This window comes from Lathyrus oleraceus, chromosome 1, assembly GCF_024323335.1.
Source record: "Lathyrus oleraceus cultivar Zhongwan6 chromosome 1, CAAS_Psat_ZW6_1.0, whole genome shotgun sequence".
In the NCBI taxonomy this organism is placed as follows: Eukaryota; Viridiplantae; Streptophyta; class Magnoliopsida; order Fabales; family Fabaceae; genus Lathyrus; species Lathyrus oleraceus.
In genome coordinates this window covers 295,993,423-296,017,743 of record NC_066579.1, presented here as the reverse complement: position 1 = coordinate 296,017,743, position 24,321 = coordinate 295,993,423, and the positions used below count along the sequence as shown (strand labels likewise).

General features: G+C 32.6%; 2 protein-coding genes across 10 annotated transcripts; one reads left to right on the top strand and one right to left on the bottom strand.

Moving 5' to 3' along the window:
• Positions 1 to 868: 868 nt before the first annotated feature.
• On the top strand, positions 869 to 6,047 carry LOC127131325 (phosphatidylinositol N-acetylglucosaminyltransferase subunit A). Of its 9 annotated transcripts, none has more exons than XM_051060252.1 (13): positions 870 to 1,383; positions 1,486 to 1,551; positions 1,692 to 1,769; positions 2,292 to 2,341; positions 2,444 to 2,705; positions 3,450 to 3,607; positions 3,755 to 3,931; positions 4,098 to 4,148; positions 4,935 to 5,025; positions 5,141 to 5,257; positions 5,345 to 5,448; positions 5,540 to 5,630; positions 5,729 to 6,047. In XM_051060252.1, the coding sequence occupies exons 7-13, from the start codon at positions 3,873 to 3,875 to the stop codon at positions 5,867 to 5,869; spliced, it is 654 nt and encodes a 217-aa protein (XP_050916209.1). In that variant the 5' UTR covers positions 870 to 1,383; positions 1,486 to 1,551; positions 1,692 to 1,769; positions 2,292 to 2,341; positions 2,444 to 2,705; positions 3,450 to 3,607; positions 3,755 to 3,872; the 3' UTR covers positions 5,870 to 6,047. The 9 variants fall into 9 exon arrangements, with proteins under 9 accessions (XP_050916220.1, XP_050916209.1, XP_050916214.1 ...); XM_051060257.1 differs by having other exon boundaries at positions 3,438 to 3,607; XM_051060263.1 differs by having other exon boundaries at positions 869 to 1,383; positions 2,444 to 2,574; positions 3,450 to 3,931.
• A 3,197-nt stretch (positions 6,048 to 9,244) lies between these two features.
• Positions 9,245 to 15,828, bottom strand: LOC127131318 (uncharacterized). The gene is made up of 6 exons (XM_051060245.1): positions 15,393 to 15,828; positions 14,150 to 14,203; positions 12,955 to 13,028; positions 10,200 to 10,317; positions 10,044 to 10,102; positions 9,245 to 9,562 (listed from the first exon to the last, which is right to left on the bottom strand). The coding sequence occupies exons 1-6, from the start codon at positions 15,543 to 15,545 to the stop codon at positions 9,484 to 9,486; spliced, it is 537 nt and encodes a 178-aa protein (XP_050916202.1). The 5' UTR covers positions 15,546 to 15,828; the 3' UTR covers positions 9,245 to 9,483.
• Positions 15,829 to 24,321: the final 8,493 nt, after the last annotated feature.

The window sequence follows — 24,321 nt, the reverse complement described above, 5'->3', positions numbered from 1 at the left end:
CGAAATAATTTTGGATCAATATCAGTTTGATCAAATATAATAATAATAATAATAATAATAATAATAATAATAATAATAATAATAATAATAATAATAATAATAATAATAATAATAATAAATTATTCAAACTATTAAATAAAAATATGAATTAGTAAAAGATATCTAGAATGGAAAATGTGAAATTTTCATTTTAATATCTTTTAACTAAATTTTATGACAGGGAATTATAGAAGGATTTCATTTTTTGGTCGCTTATTTTAATTATTTTAACAATGCTTTATTTTATTAAGTATATGAGTATGGGAGGTATAAGGTTTAGTAGGTTTATATTACCTCTTGTAATCTTAATTTCTTTAGCTAACTAAGCTTTAAAAAAACTTAACAATTTATTTTCTTTTTAAAATGGTTAGCATGAGCCTAATTTAGGTCGCAGTTGTAGTTTTGTTCTTATTTAAATTTATTGGATGAGTCATGTAAGATGATGGGGACTTTACTTTATTATTCATATTACTTTGATTTCTTCTCCTACTTTTAGATTCATGGCTCTTCTAGATTCGAATTGAGGGGTAATTATAAAAGATACTATGATGTTTAAGTTTGAAAATGTGCTAGTAGGGAGAAGACAAGTGAATTTATTATGTGATAATAGTTGGTGGATAAGATTTCTCTTTTTTTTAAAATGTAATTTTTGTAATTATGTGGCGAGTGAGATTGATCTCCAACCTATACATCATGGGAGTGAGAGGTGTCGTTAACTTCCATGTATTTTCATGACCCCTTATGAATTTTGTGCCTATAAGAATGAGTCATTATTTCCTTGCTTCAAATCAGTCATTATTTCCTTACTTTAAATCATTCCTACAAGACTAAATATTTTTCCTTTTGCTCATGTGTTTCTTTATATTGCAATATAAGTTTGTTAATATTATGGCTTCATTTGTTTTATGTTGGTTAGTCCTATTGTTTTTATTTCTAGTACTTAGGTGAGATTGAGATCAACCGTAAATTTACATTGTTTCTTTATGGAGGACTAGCGCTGGACAAATTAACGAAATCCAGCCCAAACCGACCGAACCATGTGGCCCCGTAGACACCGGTTCGGGTGAGTCGGTTTTTCGGTTTGACGGTTTGAATAATCTTGGGTTCACATGGGTTAAACCGGTCGGTTTAGGTTTGAATTTATGGACCCGATGATATCCTAAACCGACCGGTTCAGTAGAAATCATGTTATAGCCACTTCTTCGCTAGGGTTCAGTAGAAACAGCAACGTTAGGGTTCATCACTTCTCTCAGTCTCAAATCTCAATTCATTAGTTCCACTTCTTCGTGAGATTCATACGCACAAACAGCAACGTTACTCCGCTAGGGTTCATCATTCTCTCAGGTAATCGGTTGATTCTAGGGTTCATCCTTTCAATTTCCAGTTCATGGTTTCATCGTTTAAGAACTAACTCTTTCTACCTTCCAATTTTTCGGTTGATGCTAGTTCGTGGTTTCATTGTTTAACGAAGAACCGTCGCCGTCCATTATTCAACCACAAATCACCACCGATGTAAGTTACTCCTTATCTTTCTTTCTCTCTTTCCCTCTCTTTCTCTCTGACTATGGTTGAAATATTAAGTTTGGTTGAACTATTTCTGATGGGTTTGACTTTGTTTTGTTTTAACTCCGATTCTAAAACTGCTTCTTCAGATTGATTTTGTGAAGGTGTTGTCGGTAAATATTGTTCCTACTCAGCTCGCCGACAACTTCCGGAATAAGAAGCCTGAGGTTTTACTCTTGGCCGTTATAAACTTCATGTTATCTATAGCTACCTAATAACTAGCTGTTCAAATAAAAAGTGATTTTTAAAAAGTGATTTTTGAAGCTATAACTACTGGATAACGCAACAGCAAATGAAGAATCATTAGTTACTGCTATGAAGAAATAATCATTTTCTTACACAAGTTTGAAATCACTTTTTTCAAGCATTACACAAGTTACTGCTATCACTTTTTTCATTTGCTGTTGCGTTATCATAGTATGAAGAATCATTAGTTACTGCTATGAAGAAATAATCATTTTCTTACACAAGTTTGAAATCACTTTTTTCAAGCATTACACAAGTTACTGCTATGAAGAAATAATCATTTTCTTACACAAGTCTTGCATCTAAAGAGAAATTTGAGTTTGGGTTGCCTACTCAACAACACTGTATGTCAAGAAGCAGTGGATGCATATCATTAAAATTTATTTCTAGTTCTGCTATAGTAGATGCAGTTCTTAAACATTTATCCTTTCATATAATGGCAGGAAAATTATTGGTGCGCGTTGGTATATTAAAGGATATGAAGTAGAATTCGGTAATCACACTCCATGTGTATTTCTCATCTCATCTTTTTCCTTCTGTTTTATGTTTCTAATTGACAATTCTTGTTTTGTTGGTTGTGTTTTGGTACTGGAAGATGGAGCGCGGCAAAAGTAGCTTGCAAGGAGTTGGAGTTCCTAGCTTGCAACTGTGTAAACAATTGCAACCCCAAATGATACATCGAACGTAGCCCAAAAATTCCGCTGAACAGAAAAACCATATGCAGAGGTGTCTACATTTTTAGCACAAGATTATATTCCAACTTTGCATTGCATCTCTAACTTACTTCAAGTGGAAAACTCCAATGTCTGACCCCTACTGACCTTGTTCCCTTATTTAAGTTGCCGATTTACTTGCAGGTATATTTGCACATGCCAACTAGTACATAGTTTTATAGAAATGCACACGTACACGACTGAATATATCTATATATATATATATATATATATATATAATTTGTGGCTGTTATGTATAGACGTTATGCAAATATTACAGTAAGCACTAAGCTTCACGTACTAGCTCATGCCTATGTATGAATTAATTCTATCTTTTCTATAATTATGTAAACAAACAGATTAAAAGAGTGGGCACAAAGTCTATTTCATGCTGATACTAAGTGCTAGAATACTCTTTATTGCTCTTTTTTCTTAACACTCTCTCAAACGAATCCGGATCATCTCCAGTGGAATGTTCGGTGCTTTCGATTCTGTTTCCATCCGGTCTATTAACTTAATTTAATAGCATGGAAGAAAGAAAGAGTGAAAAATAATTAAATAATTAAAATTAAATCCAACTGTCAATATTGTATAGGACAGGTGACAGAACCAAAAATGTTGGAGGGAATTTGTTTCCCTCTCAAACACCCACTCTTTTATTGAGTGAAACATATATAGGTCTTTTCCTTTGAAAATAGATTTCACATAAAATGATAGAACTTATTTGTGTTTTTATTGATAAAAAAATTAATGATAAAGAAAGTGTTAAAATGAAAGGGTTGTTAGCATTACTAATTGATTGTATAATGATAATTAACATACTATCAGAATTTTTTCAATAATAAAATTTTCAAAATTAAGCTAAAAATAAAATAGACAATGATGCAGTTGACATCCATTTCAACTTTGTGATTCAATAAGACAAGCCTTTCTTTTTTGGAGTCATTTTTTGAAACTAAGGATGGTGAAGAGGAGGTGAAGAACAGTCTCTAGGGCGTTCAAGATTTGGTACTGGAAATGCAGGTCAGGGGTATACTTTTGAAGAGGTATAACTTAGTTACAACTTGCCTAAAATATCTTATTTTTGTTATTTGTGACTGACATAAATGTTTGGAAACCATGGCAATTCATTCCTTTGCTTATAGCAGTTGAACTGTTATTTCACTTGAGGTTTTAAAGCACTAGTAATGCAGGTCAAGGTTCTTTTTCTAGTAGTTATGGACCTCTGTCGCCGAACTTCTGGTCTGCAACACCCCTTGCCAGTTTCTCAGGTGGGGAGCAGCAACATTCAGGTTCGTTTGCATTATATTGATGGGAACTACACTGTACTGCCAGAGGTTGTGGAAGCATCCCTTGGCCCACATATGCAGGTAACTTTCTGTTTTCTCATTTCAAAGTTAGTGTGTCTGGTAGACAAATGGAACTAGTTATGAGTTTTATTTCACAAGCATGATGCATTATTTCCACTAGTTTAAGATGCCACTCAATTCATGATTTGAAAATATGATGCAAGAATGATAGAAATGAATGAAATAGGGGTCTGGTACTGCAGTATGGAAGACTGGCCTTGAAGGGGTCTGGTACAAGGTATGAAAAGAAGTCTTGTACAGTTTTTCATTTTTTTTCTTCTTGTACTTGTGTATGCATAGTAACCAACAAGGTATGACCATCTGGGATATAGAATATTCCTTAGCCCGAAGCACTTGTGAGCACGAGGTTTGTTGGAATCTTGCATTGTGCAAGTAACATGCTTATGCATTAAAAACTGAATGAACTCTTATCTAGAATCATGTTTTCGTTTTTATGTCTGATGAAATGAAAATTTCTATTGTGAGCAGTATGGAGTAACATGCTGACCTATATCTGTTCAAATGAGTCATTATATGGGTATGAATTCATACTCCGTCATGATTTGTAATTATCTGTTGGATCTTCTACATTTGTTTTTGCTATTGTTATATTCTGCCTGACATTCACTACTATACAACATTTCTCGTCCTAGCATGTTTATAATGTCGACTTAACAGACACTTGTTAATCTAAGAAGAAATTTACACCAGTTTGTAACATGACCTCTGGAGCAAAGGGACACCATTTCAACCGAATAACCCCCAAAATAAATTAGTGATTGTTGCTACTTTCTACTTTTTGCTTATGTACCATTGGTTGGTTAACGTAACATGCTGACCTATGTCATGAATCCACTTCAAACAGTTAATATCTGATCCAAACTAGATTGAGTCACAAATACATCTTTTCTGATTCTTTGTTATTGATTTGAAGATATTAAGGACATGAACTTTATCATTCTGAGGTGTATCCAATATTATTTTTTTGTATTTATTGTCCTACCTGATCTTTGCACTGTTACAGTTCCTTAACAGAAGCTTTTTGCATAGCCATATTAGAGGCTGCTAGCTGTGGATTGTTAACAGTCAGCACGCGTGTCGGAGGTGTTCCTGAGGTAGGTACCACAGATTTTCTTTCTATTCTTCTATGATATATAAATGCCTTTCTTTTCAATTCCATGATTTTGGAATGCTAACATATGGGGGTTGATATTCACTTCCATGGTATAGGTTGTACCAGATGACATGATTGTTTTGGCAGAACCTGATCCAAGTGATATGGTGCGCGCAATCCAAAGGGCAATAACTATGCTGCCTAAAATTGATCCTCAAGTCATGCACAATCGAGTGAGTTTGTAGTTCAAATGACCCTTTCCTTTTGCTTTCACTGGATAAACTAGTTACTTACTCAATCTATTAATCTATTATCTCTAGATGAGGGAACTCTATAGTTGGCATGATGTTTCCAAAAGGACCGAAATTGTATATGACCGTGCTCTGAAGTGTTCCGATCAAAACCTACTTGAACGTCTCTCACGGTAAACACCTTCACTGATTCAATTTGATTCTAATAGGAACATCTAGTTGTAAAAGGAAATCCGCTGGTCATTCTGTTTCAATTATGTCTAGATACCTCTCTTGTGGAGCATGGGCAGGAAAGATCTTTTGCTTGGTTATGATCTTCAATTTTTTGCTATGGCATCTACTGGAACTATGGCAGGTATAATAGACTTGAATAGTCACATTTTTGCTTCTTGATCATGTTTGGTGAGTTTTCTTACTTTTGTTATTTTGACTGCTTTCATTATTAGCCTGCAGATGAAATTGAGGAGGCGCCCGATGTTATTCTTTCGCGCAACTGCGATGGATTGGAGGGATGTTGCAGAAAATACAACAATGCAGAAAATTACAATAGTAGTGATACTAATAATATTTCATAGGAAAAAAATGCTGACATGATTCGACGATTCTGCTTCAAATGAGTCAATTAAGCTCCCATTTCCGAAAAATGCAGCAATTTCATAAGTTTTAAGATATATTGTTTTATTTTTTTGTTCATAAGTAAACTAAAAGTTTAAAGACTAGTATAAAATTATGCTATTTAAATCCTAGATAAAATCCACTTGTGTTGGGTTTATTTTGGAATGAGCTCAATTATTTTAAAAACCGAATAAACCGCATTATGAAACCGAACCGAACAAAACCGAAATCGAAAATAACCGAATTGCAAACCGGTCGGTTTTGGTTATGTTTTTTCCAACCGATGGTTAGGTCGGATTGGGAATTTGGGCCCGAAAACCGATCCAACCCAACCGATGTCCACCCCTAGAGGACAATATATTTGGCCAAAAGAAAGAATCTTTGATAGACGTGTTGTTGAGAATTGATGATGATTTTCTCTATGTGGTAAGATGTCTTGTTTCATTATCTTTCCGATGTGTATTTTTGTGAATTTTATAGATAGATCCTAGTTTTGTTTAGATATTTTTTTATATCGTGTCATATATTATATATTATTTATATATATATATATATATATATATATATATAATATATAATATATATATATATATAATATATATATATATATATATAAAACGATGTTGGCAAGTATTTATGTTGTGTCAGAATCAATTTACACTATGAATAATATAATTCTAGACGAATATTATATATGGGTGTTAGGTCTCTGGTTGTGTAATGGCTCACAATTTAGTTTTTTTTATTTTCTTTTATACGCAAAATATTCTTGTTTAAAAGGTGTGTACTCTAATACTACACCTGATTGTAATTGTTTGTTATGAATTTATTCTCTCTCTTCATCTCTAGTTTGGCTTGAAGTTTTTGAAATTTTTGGAAATTTTTTACTGAAATGTTTTTGTCTGATGTTGAGGTTGTTTAGAAGTTAGCCTTAGAGTAATGGCTGAAAAGCTAGGAGAATGGAAAGACGAGGACCTAAAAAAACTATGAAGCATGGACTTTGATTTAGACATCGGAACACCACACGTGCATACTCTTACATCGATAATGTCAAAAATATAAGACAGTGACACCCAATACTATATATATATATATATATATAGTGTTTGACCTTCACTTATCCATATATATTAATAATAGAGTTAAAAGTATTTTAATCAAAATTAAAGTATGTTACAATACATATTTAATCAATTTAAATGTGTGTAATTTGTAAAAAATATATATAAGGTGTATGGAAGTAAAAAAGAAAAGAAAAAGAGATATTTGATTGAAATGTCTTATACTTGTTATATGATTGTTATATAGGTGTTGAGCATCAATTTAACGAATATTGAAGAAAAAAATCAATGGGACACTTGTCTAACTTTTTTAATATTTGTCTAATTTTTTCGACACATGTTATACATGTGTCATATAAGTATCGAACAATGATACATTCAATATATCAAATGTCATATAAGTATCGAACAATGATACATTTCATACACCGCTTAAAGCATTCGTAAATAATTATGTGATAATAGTCCATTTTTTCTATATCGATTTTAGTCCCCACTTAAAATGACATAATTTTGAATCTATTAAAAGATTGATCTCTCATATTTTACATTACAATTTTTTACTATCTCCGTCTCAAAATAAATATATTATTCAAGCTCTACGTGATTCTTAAAAAAAATAGATGGATTAATTTCAATGATAAAATTAATATTATTTATTAAAATACTTTTATTTATTATAGTTAGTAAAATAGTTGAAATAGTGAAAGTTAATAAATAAATATATAGTAGTAAAAAAATATTGTATTAAGATTCTATTAGATATTTATTTTAAGACATAAAAAAAATGGATATGAGATATTTTTATGACACAAATTGAGTAATATAGAATAACTCTCACATTATAAATTTGGGTGTCACATCAATTAATTAAATTGAATAGGAGGTAAATCTGTCGATGAAAAAAACTTAAATTGCAAATATTTAGACTTATATCTCTATATAAGTAGATAAGAGGTAAATACTCCTCAACTTGCATAAAACATAAATAATCTCTCTCTCTCTCTCTCTCTATATATATATATATATATTATATATATATATATATATATATATATATATATGGTACTCATAATTCATTGCCAGCTGACATATCTAGCACACCAGGATCTCCACATTTAGCAAAAAGAGTAAAAGAGCCACTTATAAGACTAGGGTTCAACCATGTTGATGAAGATAAGAAACGTGGGATTCAGCATGGTGCATTGATGTGTCTTTTGTTGATGTATCCAGAACAAAAACATTCTAGTGTGTCAACTCCTGCTTCATGCAAAAGAGATGCTACTTTTCACTACAATATGTGAAAAGCATTTTTCCCTCCTAAGGATGGAATTGCTCATTAGGTAAAAAAAATCTTCAAGAGAATCTAATCGCCAAAGATAAAATAACCGGACTATTATATTTAATTAGTAACTAAAATCATATTACACAAACATTTATAGAATTGAATCAAAAATAAAATCGAAACTAAAATCAAACTAAAACTGAAAATGAAAAATACTAAAAACAAATTTTATATTTTTTTAAAAAGAATTAAAAATAGTTTAATAATTTGATTATTTAATAAATTGTTCGATTTGGAAAAATTAACTTTCATCTACGGGGTAAAATTCAGAATTTCAAAATAGTATATCAAATCAATAATTTTTGTTTGATTCAATTCTAAATAAATTGAAACGATTCAATTTGAATGCATTTTTACTATAGTTTAATTCAATTTTTTTAATTAACTATACCATAACAATCTCAGAAATCTTTGTGAAATTGGATCTCGAAAACTCGCACTCGCTAGATCAAAGCAGGGTATTCGTCAAAGTCAAGGACAAGTTGAGACGACGGCCGTAAATTCAGGTTAATAAGCATGAATCTTTTTATAATTATTTAAAGGTTCGAAATTTAGCTTATAAAGTTTCAAAGACTGATCATAAAGTATTAGTACATATTTTAGGGGGCTGGCTACAATTTAAAAAAAAAGGTGATAAATATGGGAACACAATTACAATCTAAACCACTCTGGAAAGTACAAACTACCGAATAGTTTACAAACCAAACTGGTTTTGTTCCTGAATTTCTTGGTACGGTTCAGTTCTTTTCGTTGTGCTTCGGTGCTTTCGATTAGCTCGGATTTTTATTCTTTTTAACACTCCTATGTGAGACACAACCTTACCCAAAGCACCACTGGGATTTCATTTTTAACAGTCCTACTTTAGACACAGTCTTACCTAAAGGACACTGGGATTTCATCATTTGAAAACAACTAAAATGAAAAAAAGAGCAAACAAAGGACAACAGGTTGAGAGAAACAAAACTCTTTACATTAGCTCATCGACAACATTATACAAATGCACAAGAATTTACTTCAACCAAACAAATGGAACATAGACATGACTCAAGAAAAGCGAGTAGCAGACAAGGATGAGTCACAATCTATCCATCTATATTTCCGCGACAGTCATTCTTCAGGATTGCAAGTATTTTCAAGGTATCATCAATGCAGTTCAACAGAGGATGCCATAGTATTTTGAGTGATACCTAAAATTCTGTGTCAAAACATGAAACCATGATCTTTGAAACCATGGACCTAGCAAAAGGGATGTAGCTCAAACTATACCTGTCAATCAAAATACCAGAATTATTGAGAGGGTTAAATCATTGTACACATGAGTAGAAACAAGCATAGTGTCCCATTTGGATAATCATATTGCATGCTCAAAGGCTATCATATCATATTGTATGTTGGAGTGAGATAAAAGATAAAATATTGTATGGGTAGTCAAACACTTCGGATGATGTGACAGTCGATCAAAATTGAAGTATCAGTTTATCTAAGATGTTTAAGCATATAATAATTTACATAATATAAAACATATTGATGCAATATTAGAAGCATGTGCCTTGACTGTGAGTATCAAAACTGAGACAGAAAAATCATTATACTAATTTCAGTATGGTAATGTCATACAGGCCATGTAGCATACACCTTATGCCTCAATCCTCATAAGATTTATGAGAATTTAATGTGCGTATACACCACACTGAAGGTACTATAAAAAAAGGTTATATGGAATGCATTTGGAAAAATTATAACATACCAAACTAACGCCCCAAACTCCAAGATAATCGCGAGAAGTGTAAGTAACTTGTTATGAATCTGTTAAATGCAAAACAATGAAATAGTGAGCTATTAAAATAAGCCTTTTTTCTGTTGGAAGTAAAAATTAATCTATTGTAGATGCACTTTGACTTACATAAAGTGCACAAAACAAGGCAATTATCATACTTGCAATGTATATGGCAGTTGCATAAATACGAACAGGATCAAGCATCATCGATACTTGCCTTTTAGGACCTATGAGGAATGCTGTGCTGCCATAAAAAAGACTCCCACTTAGTATTTGAAGAAAACCAAACAGCTACGAGACCAAGGTTAAAGGAAAAATAATACACAGTAAAGATTCAAATTTTTCCCAAACTATAGTAATCTTGCTTCTATAGATAAACCTGTGTAGCACTTAAAGTGCCCAATGACATTTTTCTCTTTTCATTGTGTTTTTTTAAGATCTTGCCACGAGACGGGTGATTGAATTGCTAAGGAACAAAGAGGAATATACTACATTGTTATAAAAGATGTGGGGTGGATGGTGCATGTTCTAGTGAGAAGGCACTATTTTCCTGTCTTCGGTCTGACTGCAATTCTCACAGTACTTCTCAGGTTTGGCTTCAACGCAAGTGTCTTGGGCATCCCTATTTTCATTGGTGAAGTCTATGTTTATATCATTGTGTATAGAACAATTTGTTGAGTCGTTAAAATGTGATTCTAGTGAGTTTTCCAAGCACCGTGTGTAACTTTTTCTCCTAATTTTTGCAAAAGTACTGAACAATTTACTCTTAATTCATTTCAGTATTTGGGGACTTGCTCCAAATTTCTAATATTTCTGGTGCTTCAAATCTTCATTCAATATTATCGTACAAACTCAATATGGGAAATGCTTTAAAAGATTATGCTAACATTGGAAAGGAATAAGTCAATTGATAGAGCATTGAATTCCCATATGTTTGATGATCCAATCATTGGGCCCAATCCACATAAGGACAGCTTCTAGAAGCTTGTCAGAATAAAAGTAGTTAGGTTATTCCATGAATTTGAGGAAACATTTCTGTTATAAAAGAGAGGGGAGAGTAAGGGGCCGTGAAGCTCCACTTTCAATCAATAAATACACAGTTTAAGTAGTATAAACCCTGGTTGCTATCATTCATAGCATTTAAAACTTTAATAGTAAACAGTGCATCACTCATAGGCTTGCATGTGTTTACCGAGGGGATGCATAAAAACCTTAAGTTATTTTCATGGTTGTGTTATATGGCCAGGGCAGCAGACATACGAACGACTCATGATTCTCACTGTACATAGCAGAGACTTGTACACACCTCTATTCGTCATACTATTCACAATGATTCACAAGTATCATGTGGAGGCCACCCTAACAGAAGGAGATTCGTCTGACGTTAGAAAAGGGCTCAAATTCACAAATATCATGTGTCATGCAATATAGCAATTTAAGTCTAAGGAGAGGACTATTGTTCAAGAGTGGTAGAAGCCCGACTATGGAGAAGTAAGAAGCAAAATATAGTAGCTCAAGCAAGTGTGGCTATTGAATAATAGATGAGTTATTTTGGATGAATACTGTGTTAGATGATCTGAAAATAAAGTATGAAGGCCATATTGTTCATAATTGCGCATATCATGACATGACAAAACACATGGAGATAGACGACACTTCGTCAAGGAGAATCTAGACAATGGATTGGTAGCAGCAGCTTGCATTATTCCTTCTAAGCATCAACTAGTTTTTGTGTTAACAAAGGGCTTTGCCAACATAACGATTTAGTAAACTTACTAACAAGTTGGGAATGATAATATATTCATTCACTAGGTTGGAAGTGAATGTTGTAAATGATTTTTGTAATTAGTAGGAATTAGTTTGTATTTGTTGTCATGGGCCAAATTTTGTCCGGCCTATTTGGTTAGCATCTAGCTTATAAATATAAGTTAGCGATTGTGCTCTTTACACAATTTGAAATTATATTCAGAAATATTTTTCCGTATATGTACCATAGTATTATAGTAAACAATTGTCTTCTGAAATATCCTCATAGAATTGGAACTGTGATTGGTGTCATAAGTAAATGGAACATAATTCCTCCTGCAACATGTTAAGCCTTGATAGGGGTGTAGAGGATGAATTGGGTCAATATTTAGGTGACAATGGGACTAGGCCCAATGTATGGAGAGCCTATCACAGGAAACTTTACAAAGGGAAGAGTGATGCTGAGCTGGCAGCAGGAAACGTGGAAACAGAACAAGGAGTTAGTTATATAATAATAGGCTAGGGGTTGAGAAGGAGGCATCCAAGAAATCTGTTATTAATAAGAATGAGATCATCAGGTTCATCCTGGTAAAGGGAGCCATTTTGGCTAGTGGGCTGTTAGATCAATATCTCTATCAGATTTTTAGTTGCTAATTCGGTAATTGTTTCTATGTCCTAATACAATTTACAGGATTATTCAAGTTTTCTGAGCCACTGTTCTATTAAATCTCATTAGAGAGTTAATAAGAAAGTAATTATTGTGAAGTTATTGACTGGTTATGGGAGGAAGAGACCAAGGTCTCTAATTATAGGAGGAAAATTGTAACTGTGTCCCCAGTTTCTGAGTTCTCTTGTAATTCTCTGTTGTATAATTACATGACTGAATCTCTGACTTCAGGACCTTTCTCAAGAGATCATTCAATAAAAATCAGTTATTATCTTTATATGTCTATGCTTGGTACCAGTTTCTCTCACAACCCCCTCCCAGAAAACCCACATTTTCCATTACTGGCCATAGCAACATAACAATATTCTTTCTCAAAATATTTGAAACCTGTGAATGGAAATCTATAGAACTAGAGACATCACCAAACAACATCATAGTATAATCATAAAAATGGAAGACATGGCATACCTTCCAAGTGAAAGCAAATTGCCAAGAGTGAAAGTTATCCCAAACTTGATTGGTTTGAGGAAAACAAGCATAGACTGCAAGATGAGGATGAATTGCCATTAATTAGTCAATATTCATGTCAGCCAATATAAACTTGAGTTAAGAAACTAATATACTATATACAGGTATAAAGACCGACACTTATTCATTAAGTTTTCAAAATGGTAGTAAAATAATTCATGTTCCCATCTCATTGAAAAGACAAAGGTGAGAAACCAATATGAAACATGTTCACTATACTTATATAGTACATATGTGATTTCCACTTCATCCATTATAACCTAACATTAAATTTTAGTAACAAAATCTGAAAGTATAGTAGCTTATTACCCATGTTCAACACTAGTTGCTTTCAAGTATCATTAACTTTTTGAATGAAGTTAGAAACAATCTAGTGGAGAACATCATCAAAGGTAGCATAATTAGAGAAAGCATTTAAACCTCCATATTATAATTACATTATCCAATATCAATATAAACATAATATATTTATTGCACCAAGAGTTAGTCAGAAGTGGAAGGTGCACTTGCACAATGGTAAAGGCCACTTCCTTCTGTAAAGATATTGGGGATTATAGATTGTAGTTGTAGAAACACCCTATCTAGTCCTAGAAATAAGGCTTGATTAAGCTGATCTTGCTTAGAGCCCACACTAGCAACTGGCAATGTAGGAGCTTCGGGCATTGGGGATATATTTAGTATTGGTTAGAAGCCGCGTATAAATTGTGGATAGTGAACTTAATAATAATAAGTAGATGATATTTTGGATCTAACTTCTACAAAATGACAAGCTTTGAAAGTTGTGTTTGTGACAATCATGTTAACATGAGAGGAAAACTAACACGGTACACTTAATTGCATGACCACAGACGAATAAAGAACACATAAGCATATAAGTTGTTTTTTTCTAAAACGAAAAGAAAGTCTATCTTTTTTTGCATGACACTTACTATCTTATGAAGGCTCAAGAAACTTGGAACAAAAACTGCAAAGAAATATAGTCAAAATCTCGCATCCACTCAATCACTTGTGTGAGACCATATTTACAAAATAGCTCAAGCTTTAAATTAATATTTGACATTGAATTGGAGAGAGCACATAATCTTTATTCATCTAAATTCTAAACTAGGAGGAAAAACAATGCTGTCAAACTTACCAACAGTGTACAGGTTACTCCAGTAGCAAAGCATATGGCAAAACCATAAAGTCTCTGATCACAAATAGAAAGTTTATCAATAAAATTGTGCAAGATATACATATAAAAACATGTTGAATGAATCAATTATCAAACAAACATTTCATCAAAACAGAAATTTGGGTAAGGAATAACACTTGAGGAGGTTGATGCATACTTTAGTTTAAAAAGTCAAAATATTCTACACATGTGGCAACAAGATAAGTCTAAAAAACAGCCTAATGGCCATAATCGAAGAGTTAGTGTATGTTTCATTTCACATTTGGAACACCAATAATTGATTTTGGATTTGTAGAATTGATTTTGACATATTTGATTTTCTCGATTATGTTTTCTAGAATTGATTCTACTTGAAGCTAGGATTTGTAGCTTGAGTCTAAACGTCATATTTACACTGAAATGTATTGTTTAACTCACTTTTGCAAGAATTTACCCAAACATAAATCACTTTATCTTCAACTCACTTTTAGCCAAAATCAATTTTACAGAATAATTCACTCAAAATCAATTGCCTTCTGCAAAACCAAACAAACCTTAATCAACTACTTGTATGTTTGATTTAGCTTTTGGAAGAGCCAAAAGCAATTCTAGAGGTGTAGAATTGATTTTGGAATGATTTTGAGAAAGCATTTTGGAATTGATTCTACCTCCAGAATTGATTCTACTTAAGCTCAATTGGTAGTTTTTTAGTTTAAACGTGATTTTTACACTAAAATTTGTTGTTCGAATCACTTTTACATAGATGTATCCAAACATAAATCACTTTACATCTAACTCACTTTTAATCAAAATCAATTCAATCAATTCTCCGCCAAACCAAATACACACTACATTATCAGGTCTTATTTGAACTTCAAAAATGTCATGAATGGAGAATCAAATGCCCCTGTATCACAGTGTCAAATCACTTTTAATCAAAATCAATTCTACACAATCAAATCACTCTAAATCAATTCTCGTCACCGCAAAACCAAACACGCACTACATTATCAGGTCTTATTTGAACTTCAAAAATGTCATGAATGGAGAATCAAATACCACGAGATCACAGTATCAAAGATCCACGCTCAAATCAAAACCTGAATATCCATTGCTCTATTCAAATTAGCCAATTTCAATTCGTTTTTCAGCTCATCGTTATGTTTTTTTCTCTCTTACTGAAACAAAGCAAGCAAATACGATTGAATTTGAGAAGAGAAAAGACCTGTTTGGTAGTCAAAGTGCAGTTACGGTTGAAATCGTCCATGAAAGCGAATGAGTTTTCGTTATCCAATGCTGCAGCTTGTTGCTCTTCGTCTTCGACTTCCATTCCTACCATCATTTTCACTTTCTCAAAGGCTTTATTCATTTTTTCCATTGTTTTTTCTTCAGATTGTCGGGAAAATGGAAGAGGAAAATTTAGAGAAAGAGAGAGAAAGATCTGGTGTTTGTGGGAAGAAAGAAAGAGGAAGTAAGGGATGAAGTTGGTTAGATTTTCAGAAATTGTTTTGAGGAATTCGATTGAGATGTAACAACGACTTCACTACAGTGAAACCAAACTCAACGATGAGGAGATCCCTCTCTTAGTTTTTTTTATTTTTTATTTATTTCGGGGGTGTAAATTGGGCTTGGAAACCAAATCCACTAGGAATAAGTCTCCCACCCCCTCATTTAAACTTAAACTTTCATTTATGTTTGGATTGATGAAAAGTGGAATGGAATAGAATATAGATCTCACTCTATTATTAGTTATTTTATTAAAAATACATTATTCCATCACATACATCCTAAATTGAATGAACAAAAAATGGGGAACTTGATAAATGGGATGGAATGAATTCCATCCTACTCCATTCTATTTTATCCATTATTTATAAATCCAAATAATGGAATCATATTAGTTACCACTCCATTTCATTTCATCTCATACCATCAATTCAAACATACCCTAGTGGCTGTTGTTATTTTTATGCTCTTACTAAAAAATTTAAGATTTTTTCTTGCGTTTACCATAATTATAGAAAAATATCAAAAAATTTGAAAAAAATACCAAAATTTTCGATAAAAAATCAATTATTATCGGAAAAAAAATTTTAAAATACCGGAATTTTTAAGAAAAAAATTTTACACTACTGGAAATTTCAAAATTTCGGGTAAACCACAGCAGTTTACGAAATTTTCAGTAAACTACAGTACTTTCAAAAAAGTCGATAAAAAAATCATGTCTGAAATTTAAAAATGAACTATCAGAAATTTTATTAGTTATCAAAAATTTTGAATGAATTACCGAAAATTTTGTTCGCATATTTTACTCAAAATTGTCAATGGTCAGTTTGTGAATTATGAAAAATGTGGGGAACCCGGTTTAATTGAGAGGATGGCATGTTAAATCCTCCAAACCCACATTTCATTTGTTAATTTTTGGAACTTTGACAAAACCTGTGCAATTTATCAAAAATTTCAAGTCTTTTACCAGATTTTTACAAGTCCCTTTTTTACACTAATACTTTGAATTTTTATCGAAAATTTAAGATGTATACGACATCTTTTAGAAAAAAAACATGAATTTTTACCTGCATTTTTGAAACGTCTTGTAAAAACCCATAATTTACATGTAATTTTATCGCAGTTTTTGAAAAATCTAGTAAGACCATATTCATATTTACCGATATTTTTGAAATGTCAGGTAAAAATGCATACATGCTTATCAAAATTTTCAAAAATTATGGTAGAAGAGGTTAATGGTAACTGGATTTTCAAAAATTCTAGTAAAGCCATATTTTTTTTTCTGAATTTTAAAAAAATCTTGTAGTTCATATTGTTTGTTTTTTCTGCAGGGATGGCCAGAGGAAAACATGACATGATTGCCTCTAGACAGATTGCTAGAGCAGATGTGGAGAGCTCGCGTGCATGGGCAGATGACAAGGAGGATTTGTGTATCTGGGCGAATAGAGTAGTCTCACTAGTTCTCACAAGAGGGGGATGGCTGAGCAGTCACACACACCTTATATTATCCAACGTATAGTAGGTAAATCTAGATGGGGTCGAGGTCTTAATGTAAAGATATATAGATTATGTATAGATAGCAAATCAGGAGGATATAGAGACTCGTGCTAAGGCTCAGGCTGACACGAATGTGGAGCCTCATACTAACATGAAGGTGTATGCTCAAGTTGACATAGAGGTGGGGGCTCGGGCTGAGACATGGAGTTACTATTATCATCAACACATGGCTTTAGTGAAGACTTATCTTGTTGAAGAATCCCCCAAGTCTCAAGAAGATCATCATGACAAATTCTTTCTCAACCACCGTATTTTTAGAGCAGCATACTTAGATACATCATTCTTCAACATCTTTGATCTTTATGAAAGTTGATGTCTGAATTTTCTCAAAGAATTTTTGTTCAAGAAACCAAAGCCTTCATATCCAGGGTTGACTAGATTATTCTACGTGAATCTCGATTTCAAAGATAATGCTCTTGTAACAGAAGTTGGTAGAACAAAAATTTATCTCACCATTCAAGACTTTAGAAGAATATACTAGCTACCATATTTTGGGAAAGCCTGCACCATTTCAGCACCTTCTGGTTCTCACAACTTTAAAAAAATGGTTGCCATTAGAAGTTTTCTCATTGATCCCATAGGAAGTTGCAAGTTACCCATCAAGATAAATCGATTAAAGTCATTGTACCGCTTCATACACTATGTAATGACTCATATGCTTCTTCCTAGAAAGAACAACAATGAACAACTTTTGAAGGAGGATGTGGTGGTCATGTGGCTGCTCACTTAGAATATTCCAACTAACTAGGCATATAGTATAATGGCCCACATGAAGGAGTTAAAACAGAATAGTTCTGCATTGTTACCATATGAACATTTGATCACCCAAATCTTGTCAAATGCAGCTAATAACATGGAAGGAGAAACCTAAAACCCATATCCTTATCAAATTTGTTAATATTCTTTCAAATAGATAAGGATCTAAGTATTTAATGGAGAATTAGAGTCTGGGCCATCAAAGATGGAAAGTAATAATCAATATTTTTCTTCAAGATCCATGTGCTGAAGAGATTTTATCCTCCATTCGTTTAAACTCTCAAGAGAACACCATATCACTTTGAAGATTAACCAAGAAAGTTGACACTCCAGCAAAGTATGCAGTAAAGAATGAACCTTGTGTCGACACTCCAACAAGAGACTTATTTTCTCAATCTAATAGAAAGAGACTTACTCTGAGCATAAAGGCTAAAGTCTTCAGATTCTCTTAACAAAAGAGCATGGTATTAACCTTGTATTTATGTGTGTGCTTCTTGGTTAAGTAAATACACAAAGGCTTACACTCTTGAGTAGAATAAGAATTGTTTGCTTCTGAGTGTGGAAGATTTAAGTTTTCAATCTTATTATCTTCAAGCACAAATTTCCTTCTCTATTGTGCATTTCTATTTTGATGACCATCTTGATCATTTTCACTCTATTATCACACATTTAGACCTTGTGGTTATATTTTCATTTACTGTGTGTTTCTTTTATCTGTGTTTTCTGTATAAACACATTCTTTCTCTCTTCCCATTTTATGAACTGGTATCGCAGCTATGTGAACACAGTCATGGATTCTTCAACCCCATTCAGTCTTGGTCAGAGACAACCGACACTTTGAATGTTTTCAATCATCTTTTTAAATAGATGTTAAGAATAGATCCGTTGAAGATTGAAACTACTAATGGTACAAGTAGTTTTTAAAGGTCTTTAGCTAGTGTGTAATAGAATTAGCTAAAAACTCAGTTAGCACAAAGACATTGAGAGGATCATAGAAGAGTTCACAACAGTTGAAGAGATCAGATCCTAACAACATTACTTTATCTGATTTGACATAAAGTATCATACCATTGTCACGTGATCTTCTTTAGATAACTTCTGACCGGTGACTTCTTGTAGACGTTTGTTAAAGCTTGCTCAGAGTCATTGTTATCCTTATACCTAGCTTCCTGAATCAGAGGCTTTTTATATAATTAGTTAAAGCATGATCAGAAGCTAAAGTATGTCTTCAGAACCTAGTTGAAGTGAGACTTCAGAGTCTAGAGTTCACAGGTTCTAAGTTTGCCTTCATCAAAGTCTTAATCAGAACTAGTCTGGATGATTACTTTCAAAGTTGATGATTTGATGTAGATAAATTCCTTTGAAGCAATATCTTCAGAATTGTTGATGAAGTTTGTTCAGAAGATGCAAAGTAATTGTTTTAAAATAGAGTCTGCTTGGTTCAAACGATTTCAGTCTTCAGAGTTTTGCTGATCTTTTTATTTCAAGTAAGCTTAGGATCAGCATCTGAAAGACTTGAGTAGACTCTTCAGAGTCTGAAATCTTGGTTTTTATCCTTTAGATTCATAACAACTTTGCTTCCCTTTAATGGTTCTTATGAGTGATTAACTTTATTTATATCAAGGTTAATGTCTTTTGATCCTGCACACTAGAATAACCATTAGTAAACCCTATTGTTCTTTAACTACTTTGTTATCATCACAACCTTTTAGGGGCATGAACAAATCTTGTTCCAACAATCTCCCTATTTATTATAATGACAAACAAGTGTATTTAAGAATAATGGTTGATGATTTAATTAACACAATCTAACATCAGAGACAGAGATTTGTAAGCTTCCTTTAAGTTAGACAGTCCATTAAGGTGAGATTTATAAGCTCCCCCTAAGTTGGATAGTCCATTAAGACGAGGTTTGTAAGCTCTTCTTAACTCCTTGTCTATTTTAATTTAATCCTACAATTCTAACATCAGGGTCTGAGGTTTATAAGCTCCCCCTGAGTTTGACAGGCCTTAGGTTGAGGTTTGTAAACTCTTCCTTTAGTCTAACAATTCATTAAGGTAAGGTTTGAAAGCTTTTCCTTAAATGTTTGTTTAATTAAAATTAGTCGCTTAAGCTCAATAAGATAAATTACTTAAAAATATAAATAACATAAAACTGAGAAAAATAAAATGAGATTTAAAACAGTTTAAATGCACAGAATTTAGAGGAAGTTTAAAACATTGAAAAACGAATCTAATATAAAAAAATGAAATGATGAAAATCTTTTCAGAGTTAGAAGACGATTTAAAAACAATTTTAAGAATCTGAAAGAGAAGATAGTTAAAGATTAACACATTTTTCATAAGAGACAATTTTAAAACAAATTAATGTCATTTGAAGAATCTGAAAGAAATTCTTTAACCACTTTTCCTCAGGAACTGAAGACACATAAGAAGAGTAGTAAGAAACTAGAAGAAGTCCAAGAGGAGATACCAAGAAGTGTTTCATTTCGATTCAGATGAAGAAAATGAATTGAAATTAGATTAGTGAAACATATTCTATGCTTGGAACCTAGGGATGATTAGGATTAATGTTATAAACATCTTTTTGTAATCATTCCTTTTAGTTCAATGAAGTCATTTTCCCTTTTTTGATTAGCATACCATCCTTTAATCAGTTATTGCAAACTGATTTAAGAAGTCCATGATTTAGAAAGAAAGCAAAACACAATCCTCTTAACTTGACATTTCTTTTTTAATTTGATTAATTTGATATATCTAATTAACCAAGAAAATTGATTTGGTTATACAATCAGAGGCTAAGAAAGAATACATCAAATTTACCTAAGAATTTAAACATACAAGTCTTAAGTAAAAAGAAAACAAAACTATGCATAAAAGAGAAACCAAAAATGATCTAAGAGCAAGTTAAAAAAGAAAAGAAAAGGAAATGACTACAAAAATTAAAAGGAAAACATCAAACAAAGACGACTTAGAAAGACTGTCGAAGTTTGGTGGAAGAAGAAGAAGAAGGAGATGGAGCTGGACTTTCCTTAAGTCCAACATGATCTTCACCAGCAACTCTACATCCTTGGGTTAAATGAAACTTCATCCATACTTACAACCTTTCCTTACAGAGATACGAGTTCACTCAGAACTCGTTTAGAAAGAATGAATAACCACTTTCTCTCAAGGAGAGGTGGTGTTATCTTTAGGAGGTTGAAGATTACTTGATGAAATTTCACTCTTAAGCCTGAGTGAAGGAGGAGCAGAAGATCATAGTCAGAGACTCCCAATTCTTCATTAAGAGATAGCCTTTCATTAATGTTCTCTGGTTGGTTTATCACACCAAGGTTTGATCTAGAGGTCATCTCAGGTTAGGACATATGAGAGAGATAAGAGCTTTTAAAAAACTAGATAAAGGTTGCACAACTGTGTCAACTAGGTTTGAGGGACAGGTTATAAAACCAAAATATGAAATTTAGACTGAGGAGGATCAATTTAAATAGGGAATAAAAAGTAAGAGAGAGAGAGAGAGAGAGAGAGAGAGAGAGAGAGAGAGAGAGAGAGAGAGAGAGAGAGAGAGAGAGAGAGATAGGCCACAAAGAATCCAAGGGGTAAAGCATTACTACTCTACAACTTCTTCCAAAATAGCTTCATAGTTTAGCATAGTAATTTTCATACATTTAGATTTTATAAAAAGTTACAAGTAATCCTTATTCTTTTTCTGAGTCTCAGAGCCTGATGCTTTTTAGAGGCTACATGTCATTAGAGACTGTTCAAGACTTTGATGAAGCAACTTCTGATTAAAATTAGTCTTTAATACTCCATATTCTGAATCAAGCTTTTAAAATAAGATCAGAAATCCTTTCTTAGATAAGAATTAAGTTTTTAAAAGACAAAGGATAAAACAAGCAAAATAACTCATTAAAGAGTTTACTTGAATAACAACACTTTTCTGATCAAAATTTTTGAGCCCACAATACTTGGTTCTGAATAAAGAATAAGAACAAGGATACAAAAAAAATATTTTCCACTTGTTCTGAAAATTCTTATGCAAACATATTATCTAGGATAATTATGCATCAAAGAGATAAACACAAAGACTAAAGTAAATAATATCTCTTTCATATAAGTTGTCTAAATAAAAAGAAGGGGTTTAGACATACCTTAATGTTGTTTTTGAACAACTATTTGGTTCTAACGATGTTCTTACTGATGTGAATCAGTCTTAAACACTTTTATCGTTGAACTTGGTCATCATTCAGCACAGTCTTGGAGTAGTACTAGTGACCATAGTAATCTTTTTCTGCTTTTTTCCAGACTTCAACTATCCTTCCTCTTTCAGAGTTAGGATAAGAAAATATATTTTCCTCTTATTAGGACATATGTTTTCCTCTTGTTGTAGTCATATGTTATCCACGCATTAGGACATATGCACTAAATTTTTCTTTAAGCATATCAGCAAACACAATTTTAGATTTTGGTACCCATAATCTTGTGTCCTTTTGTGTTTGTTACTCTAGGCCATTTATTAAAATGTGCCCTTGACATAGAGTAATATCTAGTTTTATTCTAGACTTTCTTCTTAAAGAAATTTTGTCATGGATAAGCTTTGACATTAGCTTCTAATCATTTTAGAAGCTTGGATCCATAAGTATTAGGTACTGAATTCCCTTGACTTTTTGACTTTTGGATCATAGTGTCTGGTTTCAACAAAACCACTAACTTTGAGATCTCAGGTTCTGACTTCTACATAACTTTTGACCTTGAGGTCTTTGGTTCTATCAGAAATTTTGACTTCTTTGTCATTGACTTTTTTGGGTTCATAACTTTGATTCCTTCAGTACCAGACACCAATAAATCATAAGCATGAATTAAAGAAGATGGTTCTAAAATATTCTTCCATGTCAAGATTATGAAAACCACACATTTCATGAAATCCCAGACCATCTCTTTTTCTCTTGCCTACTCCTTAGATCATGGATGAAAGGAAAGTTCTGTTAAGATCTATTCTTAAAAAATCTTTGAGATCCATATTCTGCTCAGGATGTAGCTAGATTTCTTTCCAATGTCTCAATAGTTTCTTTAGAAGATTGCAATTCTTCTTTAAGAAACTCAAGTTGTTTCTTAACAGTCTTCATGTGCCTTGTCTAATCTTGACAAAGACCTATGAAATCATGTATATGATCATAACAATATAGGTTAGAGTACACCATATCTTCTTCATCAGATTCTGAGTCAGAACCTGACTCAGACTCTGAATCAGATGGTGTAAGAGCCATCAGTGCAAGGTTGGCTTCTTCAACTTCTTTGTTTGAATCTTCTTCATCATCAAGTTTATCCCATGTTGCCGTGAAAACTTTATTGAACTTGCTCTGAAACTTTCCTTCATAAGGCTTCCCTTAAATGATATGTCCTTTTATTAGATTAGGACAATCATTTTAGAAGTGATCAGGCTTGTTGCAATTGTAGCAGATCTTCTGGTCATCTTCTCTGTTCTTGGAGCAGAAACCTTTGAAGTTAGAGCTTCTACCAAAGATTCCCTTGTTATTCTTGGCCAACTGTTAAAAATCACGTGAAAAGGAATGTCATTTCCTCATTATCAGAATCCCCATTAGATTTTTCTCAAATAGAAGTTTCTTATGGCTTTTCTATTTTTTGAGGATTTGGAAATCTGACCAGTCTTCCTTTTAAACAAGAAGATCAAGATTAAACCTTGATTCCTACAATAAGCACATTTACCCCACGAGTCAGTCTTAAGGATTAAGAAATCCTTTCATACTCATAAAGCAAATGACTCAAAGCAAATGACTCAAAGCAGAAAAGGTTTCTTGATTTATTCAACATCACACTGGTCCCATGAGTCAATCTTAAATATTAAAAATCCTTTCATACTCACAAAACAAGTGACTTAGAGTAGAAACAAGTTTCTTCATCTCTTTCAGCTCAACTTTCTTTTGTAGTTTCCATTTTGTAACTAATGAAGGAAACTTCAAGGAAAGTTAAGTCGGTGCTTGGGTAGCTTTTTCTCATCGGATCTTTTATGTTTCAGTGTTAGGTGAAATAAGCACAACCAGGCTTTGATACCAACTGAAGGTAAGAAAAATACACAAGAAGGGGGGTTGAATTGTGTATGCCTAAAAATCTCTTTTCACTTTTGAGGAAGTCTTAAAGATTAAAAATCCTTTCATACTCACAAAACAAGTGACTTAGAGTAGAAACAAGTTTCTTCATCTCCTTCAGCTCAACTTTCTTTACCTTCCGTAGTTTCCATTTTATAACTAATGAAGGAAACTTCAAGGAAAGCTGAGTCGGTGCTTGGGTAGATTTTTCTCATCGAATCTTTTATGTTT

Coding starts and splice junctions, on each gene's coding strand:
- LOC127131318 (XM_051060245.1), bottom strand. CDS start 15,545: ATGGAAAAAATGAATAAAGCCTTTGAGAAAGTGAAAATGATGGTAGGA. Junction 10,318..12,954: donor AATTTGCTTTCACTTGGAAG/GTATGCCATGTC, acceptor TTTTTATGGCAG/CACAGCATTCCTCATAGGTC. Junction 9,563..10,043: donor GAGTTTGGGGCGTTAGTTTG/GTATGTTATAAT, acceptor TTTGATTGACAG/GTATAGTTTGAGCTACATCC.
- LOC127131325 (XM_051060263.1), top strand. CDS start 3,873: ATGGGAACTACACTGTACTGCCAGAGGTTGTGGAAGCATCCCTTGGCC. Junction 3,932..4,097: donor CCCTTGGCCCACATATGCAG/GTAACTTTCTGT, acceptor TGAATGAAATAG/GGGTCTGGTACTGCAGTATG. Junction 5,258..5,344: donor CTCAAGTCATGCACAATCGA/GTGAGTTTGTAG, acceptor TATTATCTCTAG/ATGAGGGAACTCTATAGTTG.